This window comes from Homarus americanus, unplaced genomic scaffold (genome assembly GCF_018991925.1).
Source record: "Homarus americanus isolate GMGI-L3 unplaced genomic scaffold, GMGI_Hamer_2.0 scaffold52512, whole genome shotgun sequence".
Classification (NCBI taxonomy): Eukaryota; Metazoa; Arthropoda; class Malacostraca; order Decapoda; family Nephropidae; genus Homarus; species Homarus americanus.
In genome coordinates this window covers 16,895,440-16,918,063 of record NW_024735442.1, presented here as the reverse complement: position 1 = coordinate 16,918,063, position 22,624 = coordinate 16,895,440, and the positions used below count along the sequence as shown (strand labels likewise).

Genomic DNA, 22,624 nt, shown 5'->3' with positions numbered 1-22,624 from the left:
CATTAAATAACATGCTTAAAACAACCATATTAATTTTTTTACATTATTTTTACTACAGCTACAACCAGGGTCTTATTTTCTTCGGTTTTATATGTAGAACCAATCGGTCATTGGTTTTGTAAACAATGCCATCTCGCCTCCTCGTGTGTGTTAATATTCCACGTATTATTAATGAATTGTATTGTTCATTTTGCACACACAAACATTTATTCAATCAAAAAGACATTCAGTAATAAATAATAATGAATCTTTTGTATATAAATGAAATGACGCTGTTTACACGATTGTGCACGTCTGAACGTTGGCGGGCCTCTCATACCCGTCTAAATTCGAGTTTCCGCCGTCGAAATTTGAAATTGTGTAGTGTTTTTTTTTTTTTTTTTTTTTTTCCAAATAAAAAATGTCGAAGTAAAAACTCGTGAAATTTGAGAACCTACTGTACTGTACAGTACGTATTTGAAAAAAACTGGTACATATATTTTCATGTATAAGATATTTTTATTTCTAGGTTTGAAATTAAATCAATAGAATTAGTTCAAAATTGAAGGAGAAAATTAGAAATCTATAAATTGTGTTTATTCGTCTTACAGAAAATTTGATGATGTAGATATTTGGGAATACATTTAATATAGTGTACACTACAGTATTTCATTTCTATAACTCACACACTGTATTATCTGTTTTTATCATTTATAAAAAGGTTAAAGGTTACATCTTGGGATCCAGCAAGAAGATTTGTCCTTCGTTTGATTTTAACCATAGTAGCAGTAACCGTCATATATATCATGGCTCAGGTGAACTCAGTAAGTTTAGCACCTTCCTTCATATAGTATTATATTACATTTTTGTTAAATACTTATGTGATGTTATTTATAATTTTGAAGGCATTGTGCCTCTTATGACTCATATTTGTGAACATTTATGTTTTACATGACCAAATTACAGTATTAAAGTTTTTTTTTATCCTTTTGTTCTAAATACAAAAGAAAGAATAATGATGGCTTGTATTTTCTCTGTTTCAGTTTACATGCGAGCTGCCTCAAATTCCATGCAAAGCCAATGTAACAGACCTAACATCAAGCCGCCCAGGACCCCAAGAGTTTGTGCGCAACTTGTGGTGCCCACTGCCTGAATATATTCCTCTCTCTTGTGTTGTTGGGTTCATGGCTATAGCAGTGTTCCTCCGGCTGCCAGTGTTGGTCAAAACACTTCTCCTCGTGTCAATGGCTACTGTGTACTCGTTACTTATATTCATCACACATCTCCCGCTTTTCGCCTGTTATGACAGACGTGTTGGGTAAAACATTAAATTTTTGTAATTATTGTAAAGTTAATAGTTGGTATGCCTCATTTTGCTGTAGGTGCTTCTTTTCTTCAAACTGGTTCATGTCTCTGGTAACATTAACTCTACAGTATCTCGCTATGGTGTGTGTCTCTTTCTTAAAGTTATTAGTAACTGTATTGTTTCTTTGCACTTCTTTAATTCCATCATCATTTTATATCATTTATTTTTTGCATAAGCCTAGGTTCTTTGCACACAAACCAGCCTGTAATATTATATGCAAATATTTCAAATATTCTTGTAAAAGTCTGTAAACAGTTGACAAGCCATCCTATTATTAAAGTTCTAAGATTGAAAATGAGATGATGATATTATATACTGTAAGTAAAGAGATATTGTGTGTTTGAAACTTACTTACTTAGAATTCATAATATTTTGTTGGTGTTGCTGTGGTCACAATTTATTACAGGTTTCCACTTATAAGTAACAGTGTTCCAGATACTTACCCAATACTTGTAAATGTTTGTCAGTACAGATAATGACATAGAATACATACAATATATCAAGAGAGATTTTGCTATACTATACTTAAGTGAGTGTTATTTTGTCATTCAGTTACAGAACTCATTCTTAATTTTTTTTTTTCAGGGCTGTGGTTCCAACAGAAGTCCTAGGGGTAGTGTATATCCTGCTGTTCTTATTAGCAGTTATTGCTCATGGTCGCCAAGTGGAGTGGACAGCACGACTCGACTTTTTATGGCAGTGTCAGGTAATTATTGGTGACCAGATGTGTGTTGATATTACAGCTTTCAATACCTTATGATTAATGGTGACATAGTACTTGACTTATTTTTTTTTAAAGGAAGTTTTATTGTTGGCTAAACAGTGCAGGTGTCTGGTAATTCAACATACTGTGCTACTATACAGTACCTGTATTTCCTGGTAATGTTGTCATCAGTTTATTCCACCATGTTTCTTTGAAGGTAAATATTATAAACAGATTAGTGAATACACTAAATAGGTACAAGACAATGCATATTTATTGAAAAATTTGTTTTTTTTAGAGTTAGTGAGACCATGAATACTGTTCATTATAACAATAACCAGGGCTGTGGAGTCGAAGACAAAACCTTCGACTCCGACTCCTCAAATTTTTATGCTTCCGACTCCGACTCCGACTCCTTGGCCTATTTGTAACAACTATTTCTACCATCCTAATTGTAATTTGTATGTTGTAACCTGCATAGGTAAAAAGTAAAACACCGTGGCTATACTGCCACAGCTTTATTAATGATCTGGACGATATTTAAGAACTACAAAAAGATGATAGGCTTGACTTTCAAAGTTTCAATCAAAAGAAAAATAAATTTATTAAGAATTCAAGATATTAACTAGAAAACACCATTTACATGTATATCTAAAAGTTCGATCTCAGCATATGAATTTTGTTTAAGCTCATAATCTGATGTGGATCTAAATGATGATCCTACAATTCCTTTTAAAGTAAAGTTATATATTTATGTACATTAAAGAAATGAATACCTTATTAAGGAAAATGGATAAACCTTACATGATTAAGTTATTAAATTAAATTTGCCTTAATCTCACCAAAAACAGGTTGTAGCTAATTGTTTTGTAGCTGAGAGCCTCTGTGCAGTTTTCAACGAAACAAAATTTGATATAATTCAAAATTTCAAATGGTAAAGAAGAGACTATCGTCCAAAATTATAGTGCTATACTGTGCCTGCTACAATAAATTCATAATAATGCTTATAAAATGGAAATAAATTCTTTTAATAATTTAAGAAAATTAGTGGGATCAGTGGAATCACTGCAATGAATATGCCTGAGTTCATATATTTGTTCTTAGGAACAGAATAGCTTCAGTCGGAGTCGGAGTCTGGACAATTTTACCGACTCCGACTCCACAAGCCGAAATTTCCTCCGACTCCTCGACTCCGACTCCGACTCCACAGCCCTGATAGGTACTCCTGAATGTGCTGCTTAAGGATCTGTTAACCAAAATTTGATATCTTGATTATAACTTGTTCAAATGGCTTTTAGAAAATGTTCAAATGATTTTTAGAATATTTTAATTACTTTTGCAATGCTAATTACTCGCCACTTATGGGTTTTCGAGGTCATTTCTTGGTGCTTGTGTATTATTCTGGATGTACTTAAATAGTTAGGCACATTAAATTTTAGTTCAGAGAGAAAACGTATTTTTGGCCAAAAATCCTTTAAGGCTTTAGACTTACAATTTTTGTCATTTTCGGCCAAAAAATGGATTTTGTTCAAAATTTCAGTATAGGTACCAGGGCTGTGGAGTCGAAGACAAAACCTTCGACTCCGACTCCTCAAATTTTTATGCTTCCGACTCCGACTCCGACTCCTTGGCCTATTTGTAACAACTATTTCTACCATCCTAATTGTAATTTGTATGTTGTAACCTGCATAGGTAAAAAGTAAAACACCGTGGCTATACTGCTACAGCTTTATTAATGATCTGGACGATATTTAAGAACTACAAAAAGATGATAGGCTTGACTTTCAAAGTTTCAATCAAAAGAAAAATAAATTTATTAAGAATTCAAGATATTAACTAGAAAACACCATTTACATGTATATCTAAAAGTTTGATCTCAGCATATGAATTTTGTTTAAGCTCATAATCTGATGTGGATCTAAATGATGATCCTACAATTCCTTTTAAAGTAAAGTTATATATTTATGTACATTAAAGAAATGAATACCTTATTAAGGAAAATGGATAAACCTTACATGATTAAGTTATTAAATTAAATTTGCCTTAATCTCACCAAAAACAGGTTGTAGCTAATTGTTTTGAAGCTGAGAGCCTCTGTGCAGTTTTCAACGAAACAAAATTTGATATAATTCAAAATTTCAAATGGTAAAGAAGAGACTATCGTCCAAAATTATAGTGCTATACTGTGCCTGCTACAATAATTTCATAATAATGCTTATAAAATGGAAATAAATTCTTTTAATAATTTAAGAAAATTAGTGGGATCAGTGGAATCACTGCAATGAATATGCCTGAGTTCATATATTTGTTCTTAGGAACAGAATAGCTTCAGTCGGAGTCTGGACAATTTTACCGACTCCGACTCCACAAGCCGAAATTTCCTCCGACTCCACAGCCCTGACAATAACTGTGATTACATATTTGTATAATGACAGAAAATAAATCATTCCTCTCACACTGTTATAATTATCTTCATTGCCACTCATAGTTGGACACTTGTTTATTATGTTTAGATTTAATTTTAGTGGTATTCTCATCACTAGGTGTATTATATCCATATACATCCTGCCTGTGCTGCCATCACCCAGTACTTTTCCTTATGTTTATCATTATCCCTTATCTGCTCCCTTATCTATTTTTCTCTCTATCTTCCTCCTTTAAATCCCTGCATAAAAATCATATAGCCTTATTGCAGTGTCTAAGAATTTTTATACCCCATATACCTGTGCAGAGGTAATAAGATAACTGTATTTACAATAGGAAAAATCTTCTTTACTTGCAGGCTTCAGAAGAAAAACAAGAAATGGATGCATTACAGGAAAGCAACCGCCGAATCCTGTTTAATTTGCTTCCAGCCCATGTTGCCACCCATTTCCTGGATAATCAGTTCAGAAACAATATGGTAAGTTGTTTTAGGTTTCTGCACAACTATCTGTAACATAAAATATTTTGGATGAAGCGTTGGTCTGGTCTGCTGCCATCTTGTTTTTGCCCTTTCCTGACATTTTCTACACCTGTCTTGCATCACTCCTCTAGTTATACCTCCCCACCCCCATCTTTCTTTGAGACTTCTGTAGCCCTTTATATAACTCACAGATAATTCAGAGGCTGGTAGGATGGAAAGTTAGTTCTATTGTGTAAAATAGAGATTAAGGGAATAAGATGATATATATAGTGGCCTAGGTTATAGTCATGATAGCCAAGGTGATAGTCACAGTCGAATGTCAAAGAGCATTGTTGAGAATTCTGTGAGCAGTTATAGTTCGTATAATCACACAATATTTCTTATACTAGAGGTGTGACTATAATTATTATTTTTTTTTATGAGGTTACAATTATTCCTTCAATTTACAGGATCTCTACCATCAGAGTTATAGTCGTGTGGGTGTTGTGTTCGCTTCCATCCCAAACTTTCACGAGTTTTATATGGAGTTGGCTGTAAATAATCAGGGCACAGAGTGTCTAAGACTCCTTAATGAAATAATTGCTGACTTTGATGAGGTAAGTTTTGAGGACTGTACTGATTCACCATCGAGTTGTTAATGATTTATTGGCGGGAAATTTGTTGTTGTACAGTATCATGAAAAATAAACTTTACATTCTTTCAGTATACTGTACTGTAAGTTTAGCTGTTTTTCCATACCCATGTTTTATTCATTAAGATAATGTGTGTCATAACTACTTCAATATGCCAAACTAACTCTGGTTATTTTGTAGCTGTTGGACGATGAGAGATTTAAGTCTGTGGATAAAATCAAAACAGTTGGATCGACATTCATGGCAGCGGTGGGACTCATGCCAGACATGAGGATATTAGATCATAAAGAAGAATCTGCCGGTCACTATATGTCAGTGCTCACAGAACTTGTGTTTGCATTCAGAGAAAAACTTTCGAACATCAACGAAAACTCTTACAACAGTTTTACGTTAAGAGTCGGTGAGTTGGGGCTGGCATTGATTATACTATTTTAATTGTGTTGTTACCTTGGCTGAAATAATGCAATAGATATAAAAACAAAACTTGAAGAATAAATACTTTGGACATAGTCAAAGAATATAATTTTTATCTTTGTATGCAAACAGTTTGAAGAACTTGTTTTCTCTGTGCTTGGTACTTAAAGATATATTTTCCCTCTATTTGCTAGATTATGAAGAATATATTTTTTCTATCCCAAAATATTGAAAAATGTCAATTAAAAAAATAGATTGTGGAATAGTGAACCCATACAGTTAGTGTAGCAGTGACGGTGAGGCTCTGGGGGTGACTGATGTGATATATGGTGGTTATATATGGTAATTGGAAACTCATTGAATCAAACCAGGGAAGGAAAAGTAAGTTTCATAATATGATATATACTTGTATATAAATTGTCTGAGTTGGACAAAGACAGACGTCCATACACAGTTACGATGTAAAAGGTTAATAAACACTGAATTATTACTGCATCATTGTGCATGTTGCTATTAATTCTTACCCTTGTTACCATCTCAAAATAAAATTAGTTTCAATCAAAGTACAGTTTGGTGAATATAATTAAATACCTATTTCAGGCATGAACATAGGTCCAGTTGTGGCTGGAGTCATTGGTGCAAGAAAACCCCAGTATGATATATGGGGTAACACTGTTAATGTTGCTAGTCGAATGGACTCCACTGGTCTCCCAAACCATACTCAGGTACAGTACTTACCCACATTTTTCTTTCACTTACAGTACAGTGTTTTCTACTCACAGTACACAAATTTTTATTCGATCTTATGAGTGTTATTAACCTTACAAGGTGTTCATAAAAAATAAAGAAAACTAGTTATGTTAACTTAATAATACAGTAACTCGCTTCTTGTCTTTAGGCTTTCACAGATTTGAGGCAAGGGAGCCCACTGGAAATCAATGTGTGTACTAATATTGATTATGTGTGTGTGCTCTCTCTCTCTCGTTTTGTTTTTTTTCCTAACCTCAGTAGTTGATGCAGATGTTTATGTCTTTGGGCTAATTTCCATTTTCTATGATTTTTATAATGCATTAACAGTCTGTTTTTCAGCCTTGCCTACAGTCCCCTTATGGATTAATTCCTCCATCAAGTTTTCAGGAGTTAGATCCTTCTAATTCTTATAAGACAAAATCCCTTCTGGGAAAGGCCGTTGTAGGTCTGCACTCTTTATCTCTTCATTTATGTGGCATCATTTCCCTAGACAGTTTCAAGTTCAGTCTTTCAATATCATTCAAAAAGCTCTTAAGAATTTGCTAACGTTCCTGACTTTTATTTATTGTTTGGATTTCTTTTCTGATATTTTGTTGTCCTTCCTTCTCTGTAATTTATTTATTTTCATTTAATTTTTTTAAATATATCACTTCACTTCTTCATGTAGCTCACATCTAAGGGGATAGTCATGACAGAGGAGCCTTCAAGACACCCTATCTCCTATTCTGTTTCTAATATGGTTATCCTATTCTCTTAATGTATTTTTTCACCTTTGCTTCCCACAATGTAATATTTTTTAAAAATAAATGATAAAACAGAATGTGGTAATGTCACACTGTTGTGTAGCTATAATTTACTAGATAAAGTTATATGTTACAGTACTGTTATTAGATTATACATTGTCTTCATATCACTGTAATTAGATGATACAGTACTATATAATTTTCACTGCTGTAAGTTTTGGTGATTAAGAGAATTTCTAGTTAACAAAGCTTTTAGGTCTTTGGAAATTGTGTTGAAGAAAATTTTCTCTTTGTGACTGAAATTTCTTTAATATTTCCTAGGTAACAGAGGAGGTCTACCAGGTTCTGAAGAACAGGCCTTATCAGTTTCAATGTCGTGGAAAAGTCAAAGTCAAAGGTAAAGGAGAAATGACTACATACTTCTTAATTGACCGTAAAGAACCCCCCACTATGAAGGCAGAGGATGGGTCACGACCACCAAAGGTACCGCCACATCTGCAGAGCTATGGTGAGTCTGATGATATGCAATTTTGTGGGTTTGAGGAAAGTAGTTAAAACAGGTTGTAGTAGGAATATCATATTGCATATATAATGTAAAGGAAGAAAATGGTAAGGTTTAGTGTATAAGTTTTGAATAATAACTGTTGTAGATGTAATGCTTGATGATTAAAAGAAATGTTATGCAAAGGGAACCAGGGGGTTTAGGAAAGTGAAAATGTTCAATAATATTCTGGAGTATAATGTAAATGCTTAATGATATGGGACAATATGTGTACCTATTTGTAATGTTACTGAATTACTTCGATTACTCTACTTGGTTTTGTAAAACAATCACATTTTCACTTTCTTATCATAATTTTTACTTCATTGTAATATTACAGAGGTATCCTGATGTGTGCTATCTTTGAGAAGTGTTCAATTGTCAGTTTGTTAGATATGCGTGCACTTGAATTACTTAAGCTGAAGAGTAGTTACTGACCCACTGCAGTGTTCAACTTATTTTATTGTGCCTTCAGTATCAGGTTCATAGACTTAAAACTTTGTATATTACCCAAGTCTAAAGCACAAATACTATTTATAATTGTTTTAATTAGGAAATAAACACAGTTCCATGCTGGACAAATCAAAATTCAGTAACTGAAATGAAAACTTGATATTGGCCAAAATTACATTGATGCACTATGTGCTGAGCTGGTCATTTTCCATTAGGCTTAAATTAGCTAATCAATTGTAATACCATTATTGCTGTGGGTGTCACTACCTCGCCCAGGCAAGAAAACTGTTCCTATATGTGTTGGTTATTGCTGTGCATGGTTTGTGTCATAATTATTAATATTGCTAGCTTTGGGTTTTGGGAAATGACGCAATTATATGCTGGGTCACGGACTATATAATGATTTCTTGTGTGGAAGTTAATGTTTAGAAATTTTTAGGTGGACTCCATGTTAACAAAAAGGATTTTCCTTGATTTATGAGATTTTGATAGACTTCAGCACCTGACAAAAAGACAAATGGCAGCAGATGTAAATGGTTTAAATGGAAATGGTGTGATTGTAATTCAGAGATGTAATAATCTGGTTATTTTTATAGACATACAGACAAAATAAATCACAATTCATTAATTATAGAATAGTATACAAATACCAAAGTGAAAGATGAAATTTATAGTCTGATGTTTGGCTCAGGTGGCACATGTATAATCAGACAACTTTAAATTTAGAGCTCGGAGTTCCCAGGACCTAACTAGTGACTGGAACTAACCTAATTAAGTTATACCTTCCCATCTTACTTGGGTCTTTAAAAAAGTGAAGTGAAGGATACAAAAGTTACCACTGAAGTGTCTCACGCCCGTATTATTAAACAACATCTTCCCTCTCTGACGAAGAGTCTTCTTGAAGGGATTGTTCTTTCAAGCGGTATTTTTAATAGGTCGAACCTCTTCCCCTTCGTGTGGGACCAAGTAGGGTAGGTCTGGTAATACTGTCCACGCCGCTGGTGCATTATGGGTCATCTTTTCGCTGATGTATTATGGGTCGTCTTGCTGGTGTGTTTTTGTTTACCTTCGTTGGCATTAAAATTAAGAGTATTGTACTGCGCTTTCATCATGGACATTTTTTTCCTCCCAATCATCAAGGGCAAGTCCTATATTGCAGAGATAATGCGATTTATTAGTCCATTAGATTGAGGAGGAAAAGATTTTACAAAATCAAAATACTTGTGGAAAGCTTGTTTCTTTAAAGAAGCAAGCATGGTTGAGAATAGCAACAAGTTTCATTGCTGAGGGATATGGGCCTCAGCGATCAGAAGAACAATTAAAGAAGATTTGGGAACTCATTAAAATAAAGTAAGTTAAAAGTAATTATTTTGTTGTGAAGTAGGTTACATTAAAGAGGGTGCAGATGACTACAATCTCTGAGACAACTAACTTAATTCGGTTATATGGGAGGTAGAGACTTCTCATTTGGCTCCCAGACAGAAACTCAATTAAAAAACTGCTAAAAAGTTGCATTCAGTAACTTAAATGTACTTACTTTATTAATATATGCCGCAAAAAGTTTTGTGACGATTTTCTCCCAGTGAAATTTGCCTCTATCCATTTTAATATTTCTAGGCAAGAATCTTGCCAGTTTATATTTTCCAGACAGTAACTCGCTTATAAAACTGCATTTTTTTTTTAATGAATTACCTTAAATGTGCTTATCTGATTAGTACCAACATTTGCAAGATGAGATAACTCCAGCAGCTTGCATTTGGCTATGACAAGAAGGACAGCTTTTGCAAATGTCATAATATGGGCCATAAAACCAATAATGTAAAAAAAAAAATAGATTTATGAAATTTCCAATATGTGTTTCTTTTTACAGTCTCGTTCAAGATTCTTGGAATACTGCTGGAGACAGCTGGCACACTCAAGGCCATTTGTTTACTATAGTACGTAGTATAATATAATACAAAATAACAAAGCCCGACCATTAATTAAGCAACGGGGAACTCGGTAACCAATCACAGATCACTTTTACATTCATTCATAATTTTTACTACGTACTACTGTATAGTAAACAAACTGCCTTGAGTTGTCAGCTGTCTCTAGCAGTGTTCGAAGAATCTTGAACGAGACTGTACATTAATCATATTGACTTAAATATTCAATAAAACTAACAAAATAAATATGAAGAGGGTGACGAAAAGCAGCTACTAGCTACCTCTTCAAATTTCAGTAATATTAGTTCGTTTTTCCGCCACTACACTCCGTGTGCTGCAGTAAAAGGTCCTTCGCATTTAAAAATACGGTTTTCGACATGATGATCCTCTTCAAGGGAAGATGTTGTTTAATAATATGGGCGTCAATCTTTGTCACTTCTCTCTGTGCTTCCTGATCCTCTTTTGACTCTGCTGCAAAGCATCATTTCTGGGCCAACCATCAGTTCTGTTCACCCAAGAATAGAGAGCAGATACTCTGTGCTTACCTTTACTCCTGCGTGAAGTTTTATTGTTCATGATTGCATTCTCAAGCAAGTGTGTTGCCATTTGCTTAGCGACTCCATTTGACAGTGATTGGTGAATTATTATGCAGGACCTTCACAACCCAACACTATGCCTAACTCCATAATGCATATCTCAGCTTCCTTTCCCTGCTGTTTAGCAATAATTTGAAATCTTTCTTCTTTAAATGTTTCCTTAGGGAGCATGGAAGTAAGATAGCCTCTGGGGGTTCCTGGATTCTTTATTAAATTTTGTTTTGGGGGAATTGAAGATGGCTTTGTTGAGGTCATCAGCTCAAACCTTTATAAGCCAATTCCTGGATGAACAAGTTATTCTTCAGGAGTGTATAGCCATGTGGAGTTTGTAAGGTTAGTTCCTTTTCGTCCACTCGTCCTTTTGATATGATGCTCTTCATTAAGTTGCCTTTGGAGCCAGACATCAGGCTATAATAAATTAAATTATGAATCTCATTTCATTGATGAGCCTCGTTCATGCAACTTAGGTATTCCCTTCTCTCTGGGGGTTGCTGAGGTCAATTGAAACTAAAAGAAATTGACCCAGAAATGAAACTTTGTTGTTCAAAACCTTTATCCTTCAGTGGTGAGTTGTATTCAACAGTACCCAGGTATGAAGGAATTAATTCCAGTCAATAGTTAGGGTGCTATGAACCCTGGGTTTTGATGGTCTGTTTGCACAAGTTGCCTAGTCCAGACAGAGCGATAAAACAGGATTTCAGCGGCAATTCCTAATTTTTAGGGGAGACTGAGCAATGAATCAGGTGGAGCAGATCATAGAAATACTGTAAAAGCAAAAAGACAAGTATGAGTTTGGATAATTAGGAGATTGGTAGGATAGGAGGAAATTTTGCTTATCTCCCTTAGTACACAATGAGGTGCCACATTGTGTAAATGGAAAAATGTAGTTCGTGTTTTGCTTCTTTGGAATAGACATTTATTGGAGATCTTTGAATACATTTTTAGATTATATGAATTTCAAGTATAATATTTGTTTTTGTAGATTTTGAAGTAAGAAATGCAGACAGGCAATAAAAAATGATTGCTTTAAAGAGGAAAGTTAGTTGTTGGTGTATCACACTCATGCTTATTTTGTTGTTACTTTAGATTAGTACAATAGTTGGTGGTGCATAACAATCACTTTATTTGACCTTTATTGTAGATAAGTTCAGTATGGCTAAAATTAACTTGAGATTAGTTCAGGCCAGTCTCACATAAGGTGGAATGTCTTTCATGTGTTGCATTGTACCTGATGCACACATGTTGTTCTTTCAGTGCTTTGAGTGTACTTGTGCTTATATACATTCCCACTCATTTGTTTACATGCATCCATAGATGCATTATTCATGCATTTATACATACTTTTAGAAATACATACATAAATATATATTGTACTTACATAAGCATGAACAAACTGAATATAAGCATGTGCTATATCAACCTGGATGAAATAGAAGAACTTTCTTGAAATCGGTTATTACTAAAAGAAAAGAGCATAAAGTAGTACAGTATTGGTAATTGAACTAAAGCTATATGGTGTTTCATGCCTTGGATAAATTATCGTTCCAAAATTTGTTATAGTACTGAATGTATTGTTCTTCCATTATTAAAATTTTTATTTTTTGTATTATTTTTTTTAACAAGTATGTGTCACTCACTCACTCTCTCTTATTTCATCCTTGATATTTTATACCAATAATGCCATAACATATCACAATCTAAACTTCTTTAAATATAATCAATCTTTGCATAAGTTAATATAAATTGTATTATTTGTGAATGTGGGTGATTGACAGCTTTTAGAGAATACAGTAGAAAAACAGAGTTAGCAATAATATAGTGTTAATTGATTAATAACTTGATAATAACTAACAAATGTTAACAAAAAGTGGAGATATTTCATTTTTAGTGCATTGTACACCATTTTTTGTTGAGCGAGGTGGTGCCTCTGATTGCGAGAAGAATTAGCTGACCAAGAGTGAGTGACCAGCTCTGCATTTACCTATAGAAAGTCTGAATCTGTCTCTCACAAGAGAATTAATCTGAGGTAAAATGTGTGGCTATGACACAGTCGGGTCACAATTTGTTACTGATACAATATACCACCTATAAGTAATTAGATGAGAATTATTTAATGGCCTAGATTTCTTGAGCACAGTAGTGGTTTAGGCCCAGAACAAGCTGCTGTAGTTCCTGCACTGTTTCAGCACATACACGGATCCATCTTGCCAAAATATCTCCCACATTTTTTAGCATTATGTTGTACAAATATTTGTGAAAAATAGAGAAAAATTTGAGACATGGAAACAAATTAATAACACAAAATAGATAGTGTAACAAATTTAATATAATTTGAGAAATTCTGAAATGAAGAAGTTAGTTTGAACCATATAATGGATAAGTAAGAAGGATATACTGTATAAGAGAACAAGTTTGTTCATTGAAATTGTGCCCAGGCCAGTAATAAGTATAATTTATACTAACAACAAAAATACACATAGAAGCCAGTCATCAAAGTAAATACTGTACTGTATGGTCAACATTGTCATATATTGATTTTGGGAGTAAAGCTTCCTTTTGTAGACATTCAGATTAATGAGTAAGGAACGTGCTGTAATACAACATTTTTAATACTTTTGAAATACAAAGAAAGTAACTGACCTTAAGTATGCATTTTGTTCTCTTTACCAGTGTCACATGTACAGTGTTAGTTCTCTTCTTTACAAAAGGACATATTAAACCTGATTATCTGTACATACTTGTGTAGAAATTTTTCAAAGGAGTAATATATAAATCTTTAGGACAACACGAAAGTATGGAAGACCCGACATTCTTTGGTGCTACAAGTATAAAAGTTGTCAAGGAAAATATAATCTTGCTTAATATCATGTGACAACTTTACACTGTATTTACTGCTGTCTCACATTATTGACTTTATGCTTATTTTATTGTATGTGTTCAAAGTTACACAGGGAGTAAGGCAAGGCTGTGCTGTGTCTCCATCATTGTATAATACATATTCATAATTCTTAATTAAAGTTCTAAGTAACAATAAAGGAATAAAAGTTAATGGTGAAGTAATGGCAAAAATATGCTCTGCAGATGATATTGCTCTCATCACAGATAGTGAAGAAGCATAACAGAAACTGGTTAACAGATTAGTGGAAAAAGGGGAAGAATATGATTGAGAGTTACTGCTGTAAAGAGAAAAGAAATAGGTGTTTCCAAATTGGAAATAAATCCTAAAATAAAATTATGGAAGGCAACGAGGAACTTAAACAAGTAGAATTTTTTTGTGTAATTTGGGAAGTAACATTAACTGTGATGATAGATTTGCAAAAGAAATCATAAAAATAATAGGTCAAGAATAAACAGCATTTAATAACTTCAAATTGAGAAAGAGGCTGCTGAAATCCTATTTATGGTCAGTACTGTTGTATGTATCGGAAGCATTAATACTTTCAGCAGACACCAGAAGGAGGTTAGCGACCTTTGAAATGTGTTTTAGGAGAATTTATAAAAGGCTACACTGACAACCCAAAAACGTTTTGAAGGGACTGTGGTCACCTAACCCTCAGACATGAGGAGGATGCTTTGATTGATTGATTTGTAAGGTAATCAAATACAGGTACATATTGAAAACTTAGATGGATGGTGTTGAAATATAACTTGACATTGAAAAGATAACTCCTTTGTCTGGCATGAAATTAGGTCTATATACCATTGTTATACATGAAAGTTTCTCTTAACAGTAGAAAGTCTTCTTTTGATAAGACAGAAGTCAGGGATTCATGACATTCTGCCCTTAGGGGATGACTAATAGCAGAGGTTTCAAGTAATGTATATTTTAGTAGGTGTTTAAAGAACAGAAATCAAGTAACTACTACTGTATAGCTAAAGTGCCATAAGGACAAATTAATTCTATTTTTGTGTCAACTTAGAAGCTTTCCTAGTTCCTTTATGGTTGTTTATGTTGTTTTTGTATATACAGTACTTTATACAGTATATGCTAACTCATTGTTGATTAATGTTATGGCATGGAAGTTGGTTGAAGCATTAAGGAGTGTTGCTGGCTCCTAGAGTAGTTGGTTACTTTAATTTATGCTTTAAAACTTTTTTCATTTTGAAAGTAAGATTTACTTAATGAAGCTGATGAGTAATTTACAAATTTCTACAAATTGATGTACTATTGTGTATAAATATTGTAAGGAATTACTTATTCCAGTTATTATTATATAATGGAATAGGCCTTAAATGACATGGTTTTAAATTCATTTTATTTCATATTTCATAATACACAGGAAATCCTGCACCCATATAGCAAAAGTTTTGATATTAGAAAAGCTAGAAATCCTGGGATGTAATCCCTTGTGGGTAAGGCATGCAATGCCTATATCCTCTCAGAAGTGTTCATACTTTAAACTAGTAATCTTGATCCTCACACTTCATCTAAGAAAGTTTTTTACATTACTCATATTAGATGGTGGATAAGGTTTACTGTTAAAAAATGTCTTCCAATCTTTATTAAAAACAATCCCATAAATTATTTTTAAATGTAATAGGTAGACCTAACTTAATAAAAGCCTTTTCATGAAATTAGTAAGTTTTTATGATGAATAACATTTGCATACACATATCAATATAGAGTAGTTACTTATGGTGGTGGGTTAGTTCAAGTCAGTGTCTCTTTTTTCTGTGTTATGACTCACATTTTGATTCCTGAAATTAAAAATCAAGACTTTTTGTTGTGTGGTAATGAAGAGAAACTTATAGAACAGAAGAGTACAGTATATAAATTTTGAATGATTAAGCAAAGCATTTGATGTACAAGAGAGATTTGTACATCAGGTGTATTTTGTTTTTTAAAGTAATATACAGTAAAGGACAGGTATAATAAGATGAGAAGTGAAAGCTTATAAAATACCTACACTTGCAGTACTATTGGATATAGTATTAGGGAACAGTATATTGATGTCATTGACCTGGGCTCTTGCATCAGTATTATTCCTTCTTAATGACAGTCAACCAAAAAAGCATTGTAATGTCGGAAGTTAAGTAGTTACGTACAATGATAGACGAGTGAAAACAAAATTATTATTAAATTTACAATGTTAATCATTCTTGGCATTACTTGTAGACTGTAAAATAACTTTAAAAATATTTGAACAGGATTAACTGAATGCTTTAATGTTATCTTTTATTATTATCTCGAATATACACAAACATATAGTTAGATGAAAAAAATTAGCTAGCCTAAATTATGGCAAAAAGAGCATTGTTTTTATCATCGTGGACCAACTCTTCTCTGTAATAACTGCCAATGATTACAGTGACTAGGATGAGGATCTGTGATTTCCTTATTTATGTGTGATCATTTTTATTTGTTGTATGCATTTACTTAAACTCATTGTGAATTTTAAAGCTACAAATAAATACTATTAGATTTATGATACATTTCATCTTCCCTGAGTTTATGGAAATACTGTAACTTGAATTCTTTTTACCACCATTTAAACTGTAAAAGATTGAAATCTTTCCTTTTAAATGTTGTGACTAAACTTGAAGACAATCTAAACGAAATCAGTCTTAACAGCAAATTGTGAAATATGAGTGTTATTATGTTTTATTTAATCAATATATAATAATGTAGAATATAATTTAATTTAAAAATGTTTTAATATTTGCAAATATGCATATACAATAATAAGAATTAACTTGATAACATTAAAGGTAAAGTTGTTCTCTTTATATCTAGCATGGTATGGTTTATCTTTTCTCTTATCCTTGTTGATGTATATGCTGAAGAACACCTGTAATGTACATGCACTCACTCAGACACATACTTACACTGTGACACAACAAGAGGAAACCATAAACCAAGGAAGACATTAAGTTCCTCGACACACAAACATACTCCTCAAACTAAATAACTCAAGCACAAGTTCTGGTTATTTACACAAAATTGTTTGTATGATAGATTTAATAATGATGACTATTCTAAGAAATAGAAAAGGGAATATTTCAAAACAACTTAGCCATCCTTAGAACAAGGATAGCTATTATTGTTGTTGGAAATCTTTCCCTTTCTTAACTGGAGAATCAAATTTCCCTTGGTTTTTGAGGAAGCTTTCTACGTATTTATGTGCTGGAGTGTGTCTCCAAAATATTCAGATGACTTCATAGTTACCATGACCAGTGTCATGAGATGTTTAGACATTCCACCATCTGTGGCGGCGGGCCTGGTGAGATAAGACGTGCATGACTATGACTGGTGAGGTAAGACTGTAGAATCAGGATCTTTATAGTCAGTGACTAAGCCTGCCTCCTGTTTGTGCTGCTTTCCAGTAGTACAGTAGATATTGTAAATAGGCTAGATATTAACATTCCATAGATGTAGTGAGGAATTTTGTAGAACAAATACTTTTTACTATGTATTTGATGCATATTTCCAGTCCATCTTCATAGACAATTTTTACTGCTATTTAAAGAGAAAAGGTTGATCTAGAATTACCATAAGTAGTATATTTCCAAACTTATACTTTTACAAGTTGATTGTCCCTAAAAACTGGAAAGTAATTCATGACAGGTTTAAGTATGCCTTTTCTAATGAACCCAACATCATTTAGTTGTTAAACCTAACCAAAACTATTTAGCCCAGTCCCTCCTTAACTCAGTGCAAGTTCTTTGTTTCCACAACTAGCTGCAATCTTACTGGACCTTTGTTTGGTCCTTCTAGTTGATATACATGACTCCCCATCTCCCTTGTCCCTGAGTAACCCCCCCGCCCCCTGGCATGTCCCCTACTAGCCCCGGATCATGGGTGTGGTTGGCCCATGTGGCCAGCGTATTGTGTGGTTGGGCGGTGTGGCGGGACACTGCATCCCCCCCACTCCTCCCTAGGCCCACGCCACCGCCACTACCACACCCACAATGGTAAGATGTTACCACAATGTGCATGCTTGCAACCATCCTCATGTCATCTGTGTAGGATTTGTTATTGCATTTATTTTATTCTAAAACCTATATTTTAGGAATCTTCCTTACTGTGGTTGTTTTGATTGATTTTTGGTTAGTTGCTGAACAAGAAAAATATTCTTAAATATCTTGAGATTTATTCTTTGTTAAAGAATAAGGTTTGCTGGTTGCATTTATTCTGTGTTTGTAATGTATCCAATTGCTTCTTTTTTCTGGTAATTTGATTTAGTTTCAGAGTGAGAGTAAGAGTAAGCACACAAGTAAGCAAGCATGCATGCATACATATATGCGTGTATGTATGTTTTTTCATGAGTGTCCGTATGTTTGTGTGTGTGTGGGGGGTGAGGGTGTGTGTGGGGGGAGGGTTGTGTACGTGCGTGCGTGTGTATGAGTGTGTAATAATAATAATAATAGTAATAATAATAATAATAATAAACGGTTTATTGAAAAAGTTTGCAGCCCTAAGGCTGAAAATATACATTGGACATAAATGACTTATTACATACATTGGTGGTTTAACAAAAGCCTTCATTAGAGAAAGGTGAAGGAACATACAGTGAACATACAGATTAATGTTTACACACGTATATCATGTGAGCTGAGGTGTTGAACAGCAGACACGTAGTGTAGTAATTCCCTCACAGATGGCGTTATGAGGGGCCTGATGATGTAGTAGTTCCCTCACAGATGGTGTATGAGGGGCCTGATGTGGTGTAGTAATTCCCTCACAGATGGTGTTATGAGGGGCTTCACATGGCGTAGTAATTCCCTCACAGATGGTATTATGAGGGGCATCACATGGCGTAGTAATTCCCTCACAGATGGAGTTATGAGGGGGCATGCATGTGTGTGTGTGTGTGTATTCATGTATGTGTGTGTGTGTGCATTCATGCATGCATGTATGTGTGTGTGTGTGTGTGTGTGTGCATATATGTGTGTGCATATATGTGTGTGCTTACATTTTGATTATGTATAAATAGATCACTAGGTTAATAGGAAGGTAATTCATAGGTTTTTATTTGTATGTTAACTCATGCATGCACTGTGAGATAGTAAAGAGTTCATGTTTTTATCTTCAAGTCCAAATATGTTTCCAATGTTTTATAATCAGATATACTTATTGTTTTACCCACTCTAATGGAGGTAGACAGTGTTGATCTCAGATGAGGAAAATCATAGGCATTTGTGTATAATTTTGATCATGATAATTTTTTACCATTAAAAAAATTGATATTTTATAATTAAATTACTTATATTCTACGTATAATGATTTTTGTGATCATATTTCCTTTTTTATGCTGCATCAGGTGATGTAACAAGTGTTGACTGTATTTACAAAGTAATTCTTGCCTTTTGTAAGAAACAAACTGTAAGGCAATACAGTAATACAGCTTATAATTTTGCTTTACAAAAGACTATATCCTGACAGATTGCAAATATTATTAGCTCTTATGGCCATTGGGTCTTCACAAGTGACCTTCAAGATAGATCTCACTTCCAAATACCTTTCTGTGCCCAGGAAGTTAACAGTGCTTGGCACCAGAATGGCACCATCCATGTGATCACTGTTTTCTTATAAGCGTCTAGCTTACATCAAATAATTACTGTATTCCACTTGGAAAGTGTTCCCCTGGTCCCAAATTTGCTCATTTCCAGGCAGTGGTACAGTAGGCACCACGTGGTGGTGGGTTCATCTTGCCAGTCACTTGTGTCACCCCTTTGGCCATAAAGGGGATTTTATTCCTCAATCCTTCATTTTTATTCCCAATTATTAACACAAGCTTTTCTGAAATGAAACAATTAAAAGCTCAGATCCATGACTATGAGGGTCTGTATTGAAAAGTTACTTGTAAAGTTAAATTTTTTAAAGATTTTTAAAATATGGAAGGAATTTAAATAATGATAAAGGAAAATCATAATGTTTGTAACTAACTGTTTAATATAGGTGCAGTATTATTGGGAAAAAATAGTTACGTATACTGGTATGCTTGTATGATTTGTATTATAGATGTAAGAGCTTTTTATGAGCTTAAATGCAGATTACAAAGAAATTGAGCAGCTGTTACAAATAAATCACAATTAGTAAGGAACATTTCAGTAATTCATTTGAAACAAATTAATGATTTTGAGAAGTAGTGTTTCATTATCAGTAGACTGCATTGAACTTCTCAAATTTTTTTATAGTGAATGCAGTAGGAGCAACAGCATCTTCAACCCAATATGTAACCAAGGCCTGGCACTCGATTAAAAAATATGATAGATTTATTTATGTATTAATGCAAAGTAAACATACTGTCTTAGGAAGACTGCACAAATCACTCTGGTCTTTGTGCAAGAAAAGGCAACAGGGTAGTACACAATCTACTGAGTCGAAAACCCATGTCTCTTGATCCCCGACAGGTGTGACTGTTGATTAAAGCAAGTCTAGGTTAGCTAATACAGAAAATATTCAATTTTTTTTTAACCATTCCTGACTATGGCCATATGCCTGGAGAGTCTAACCATTGCTCTATCACATAAACTCCACATTCATTATACCTTGGTATTACTGCAATAGTCTTGGGTCACCTATTTCACTTCCCTGTCTCATAAGTTCCTGGACCTCTATTTCTGGTGGAGTATAAATCCTACCCTAGAATAAATTACACAGTTTAGTGGCATTAGCATAGTATATATTATGTTATTAATGGCATTACGAGAATACTTACATCAGCTAATGGGACACTTTGAGGATTGTAACAGATCATCACAAAACTCAGCAACATGCCCTCGTGTGCAGGTCTCACATTACGTAGCTCAGTAAATCAGTTAATTTCCAGATTGGGGTGTTGCTGGGGGTTATTAGTACTCAGGTGAAGTCATTCTTAGTTTTCAGGGTAATTTAATTTTGCACAAAATAATCCTTCCTTGGTAATAATGGATTTATGCTTAATATTCTGTTGAGAGTTTACTGTGTCTTGTCTAGTGATTATTAAGGGAATACTGTACTGTACTTAGGAACTTCATAGGGGCCTATCTGGGGATTTTTCTGTTTGGTTATTCAATGAGTTACCCTCAAATATAACAGTCCTTCCAGTTCACCATGGACTCTCTAGTGCCAATATCCCAGGTTTATGTTCGGAAGAAATTTTTAAGCATTCTACCCTTTTTTCTTTTTTTTTTCTTTTTCCAGCTCTAAGATGTGTCTCCTTTTCATATCATTGTTTCATATAACACATAAATGAACTTAGATGTGTTGGGGTCTGCAATTGTTAGTGTTCAGATGAGCTGTCAGGTTAAGGTGTATACTATATATACTGTGACAAGTTATGGACTACTATATACTCATGATAGATATTGTATAGAAAGTCTTGTTTACTTTGACTCTTGCTCTCTTAACCACATGGCTGTAAAGAACATTTAAGGTTGGATTGTACAGCTCTCTCTAAATGATGTGGGATGCGGCAGGATTTTGAACTTAATGTTACCCCCAACCTCACATTCCTAGCTGGCTTTAGAAAACCTGAGTTGCCCAGGATGTGCAAAGTACAGACAATAGATGAGGGATTGATCCTAAAATTTTATTTTATAGCTGAGCACAGATCAGGCAACTCATAAAACTTCCCTTGTACCTGGAGAATGGTAAATGGAAACTTAACTAACACATGAATAGGGAGCATGTGTACCACTGCAGTGCTTAGATTCTCTAGTTTTCTGTCTTGTGGTGACTAAAGCTTCACAAAGTGCCCTTTTAGGGTTTATGGTTGCCATGAAGAAGGACTAACTAATTTGGGAATATTTTATGAATTATCTATTTTGTAGTTATTCTAATTTGAATACAAGTCATAAATGCCAGGGATCTTGTGGTCTGGGTTTTCACCTTCATAGATTGTTTACTGTAACATGAGTCACCTGATCTCTGCTCAGCTATAAAATGGATTGCAGGATCAGTCTCTCATTTGTTTATCAATATACTTACAGTAGACCTTAGATATGCCTCAATTTATTTCCATTCTCTTTCAAATATTATATAGTCATTACAAGACTATCAGAATAAGTTACACTACTTTATTTAATATTATACAGAGATTATAGGGAACAGCGGTGTGGTCTATTGAGTGAAGTACATATCAATCAAGCTCATAAATTCATTTACCTTGTATATGAAATTTGCATACAGTCAGGAAACTCTTTACCTTGAACAGTTCTCTCGTAAAATGGTTTCTGCTTCGGCACCCTGGACTTAATTTTCAAGGGGCAGTCGAGCATACATTAATAGTACAGTACTGTACCTGAAAATTTTTATATTTATTGTCACTCGAAAATGAAATGTTAATAATTATTTTTAACCCAATTATATTTAATCTTCAAGGAAATGAAGAGCACTGTGTTGTATATTGGAGATGTGTAAGTAATTCAGGATGGCTGTAGGGAGAGTAGGTGCTTTACTTTAGAAGTCATATTTTTGGATTCTATAAGACACAAAGAAAACATTGAATGGCCTTACTGATGATACTGAAGGGAGTATGACATAAATGCTAAAAATTTCCAATAAGATCTACAGCAATAATTTTCTAGACACATAACGGTGATATGAAAATTTGGCTATGGAAAATAGTTACAATGCCATTTTGTAATTAATATGATTGGATGAAAATTAAAAATGTTTATTTTGGTAGAA

General features: G+C 33.9%; 1 protein-coding gene across 4 annotated transcripts in view; it reads left to right on the top strand.

Annotated features, from left to right (window-relative positions):
- LOC121871085 (adenylate cyclase type 1-like) overlaps positions 1–22,624 on the top strand; it is a 111,447-nt gene that overhangs the window by 75,629 nt on the left and 13,194 nt on the right. For all 4 annotated transcript variants that reach the window (XM_042373215.1, XM_042373216.1, XM_042373217.1 and 1 more), the window contains 8 exons: positions 701–803; positions 1,023–1,297; positions 1,931–2,051; positions 4,831–4,950; positions 5,403–5,549; positions 5,766–5,985; positions 6,600–6,724; positions 7,814–8,000. In XM_042373215.1, coding sequence (XP_042229149.1) covers positions 701–803; positions 1,023–1,297; positions 1,931–2,051; positions 4,831–4,950; positions 5,403–5,549; positions 5,766–5,985; positions 6,600–6,724; positions 7,814–8,000 — 1,298 coding nt within the window. The remainder of the gene's footprint in view (positions 1–700; positions 804–1,022; positions 1,298–1,930; positions 2,052–4,830; positions 4,951–5,402; positions 5,550–5,765; positions 5,986–6,599; positions 6,725–7,813; positions 8,001–22,624) is intronic.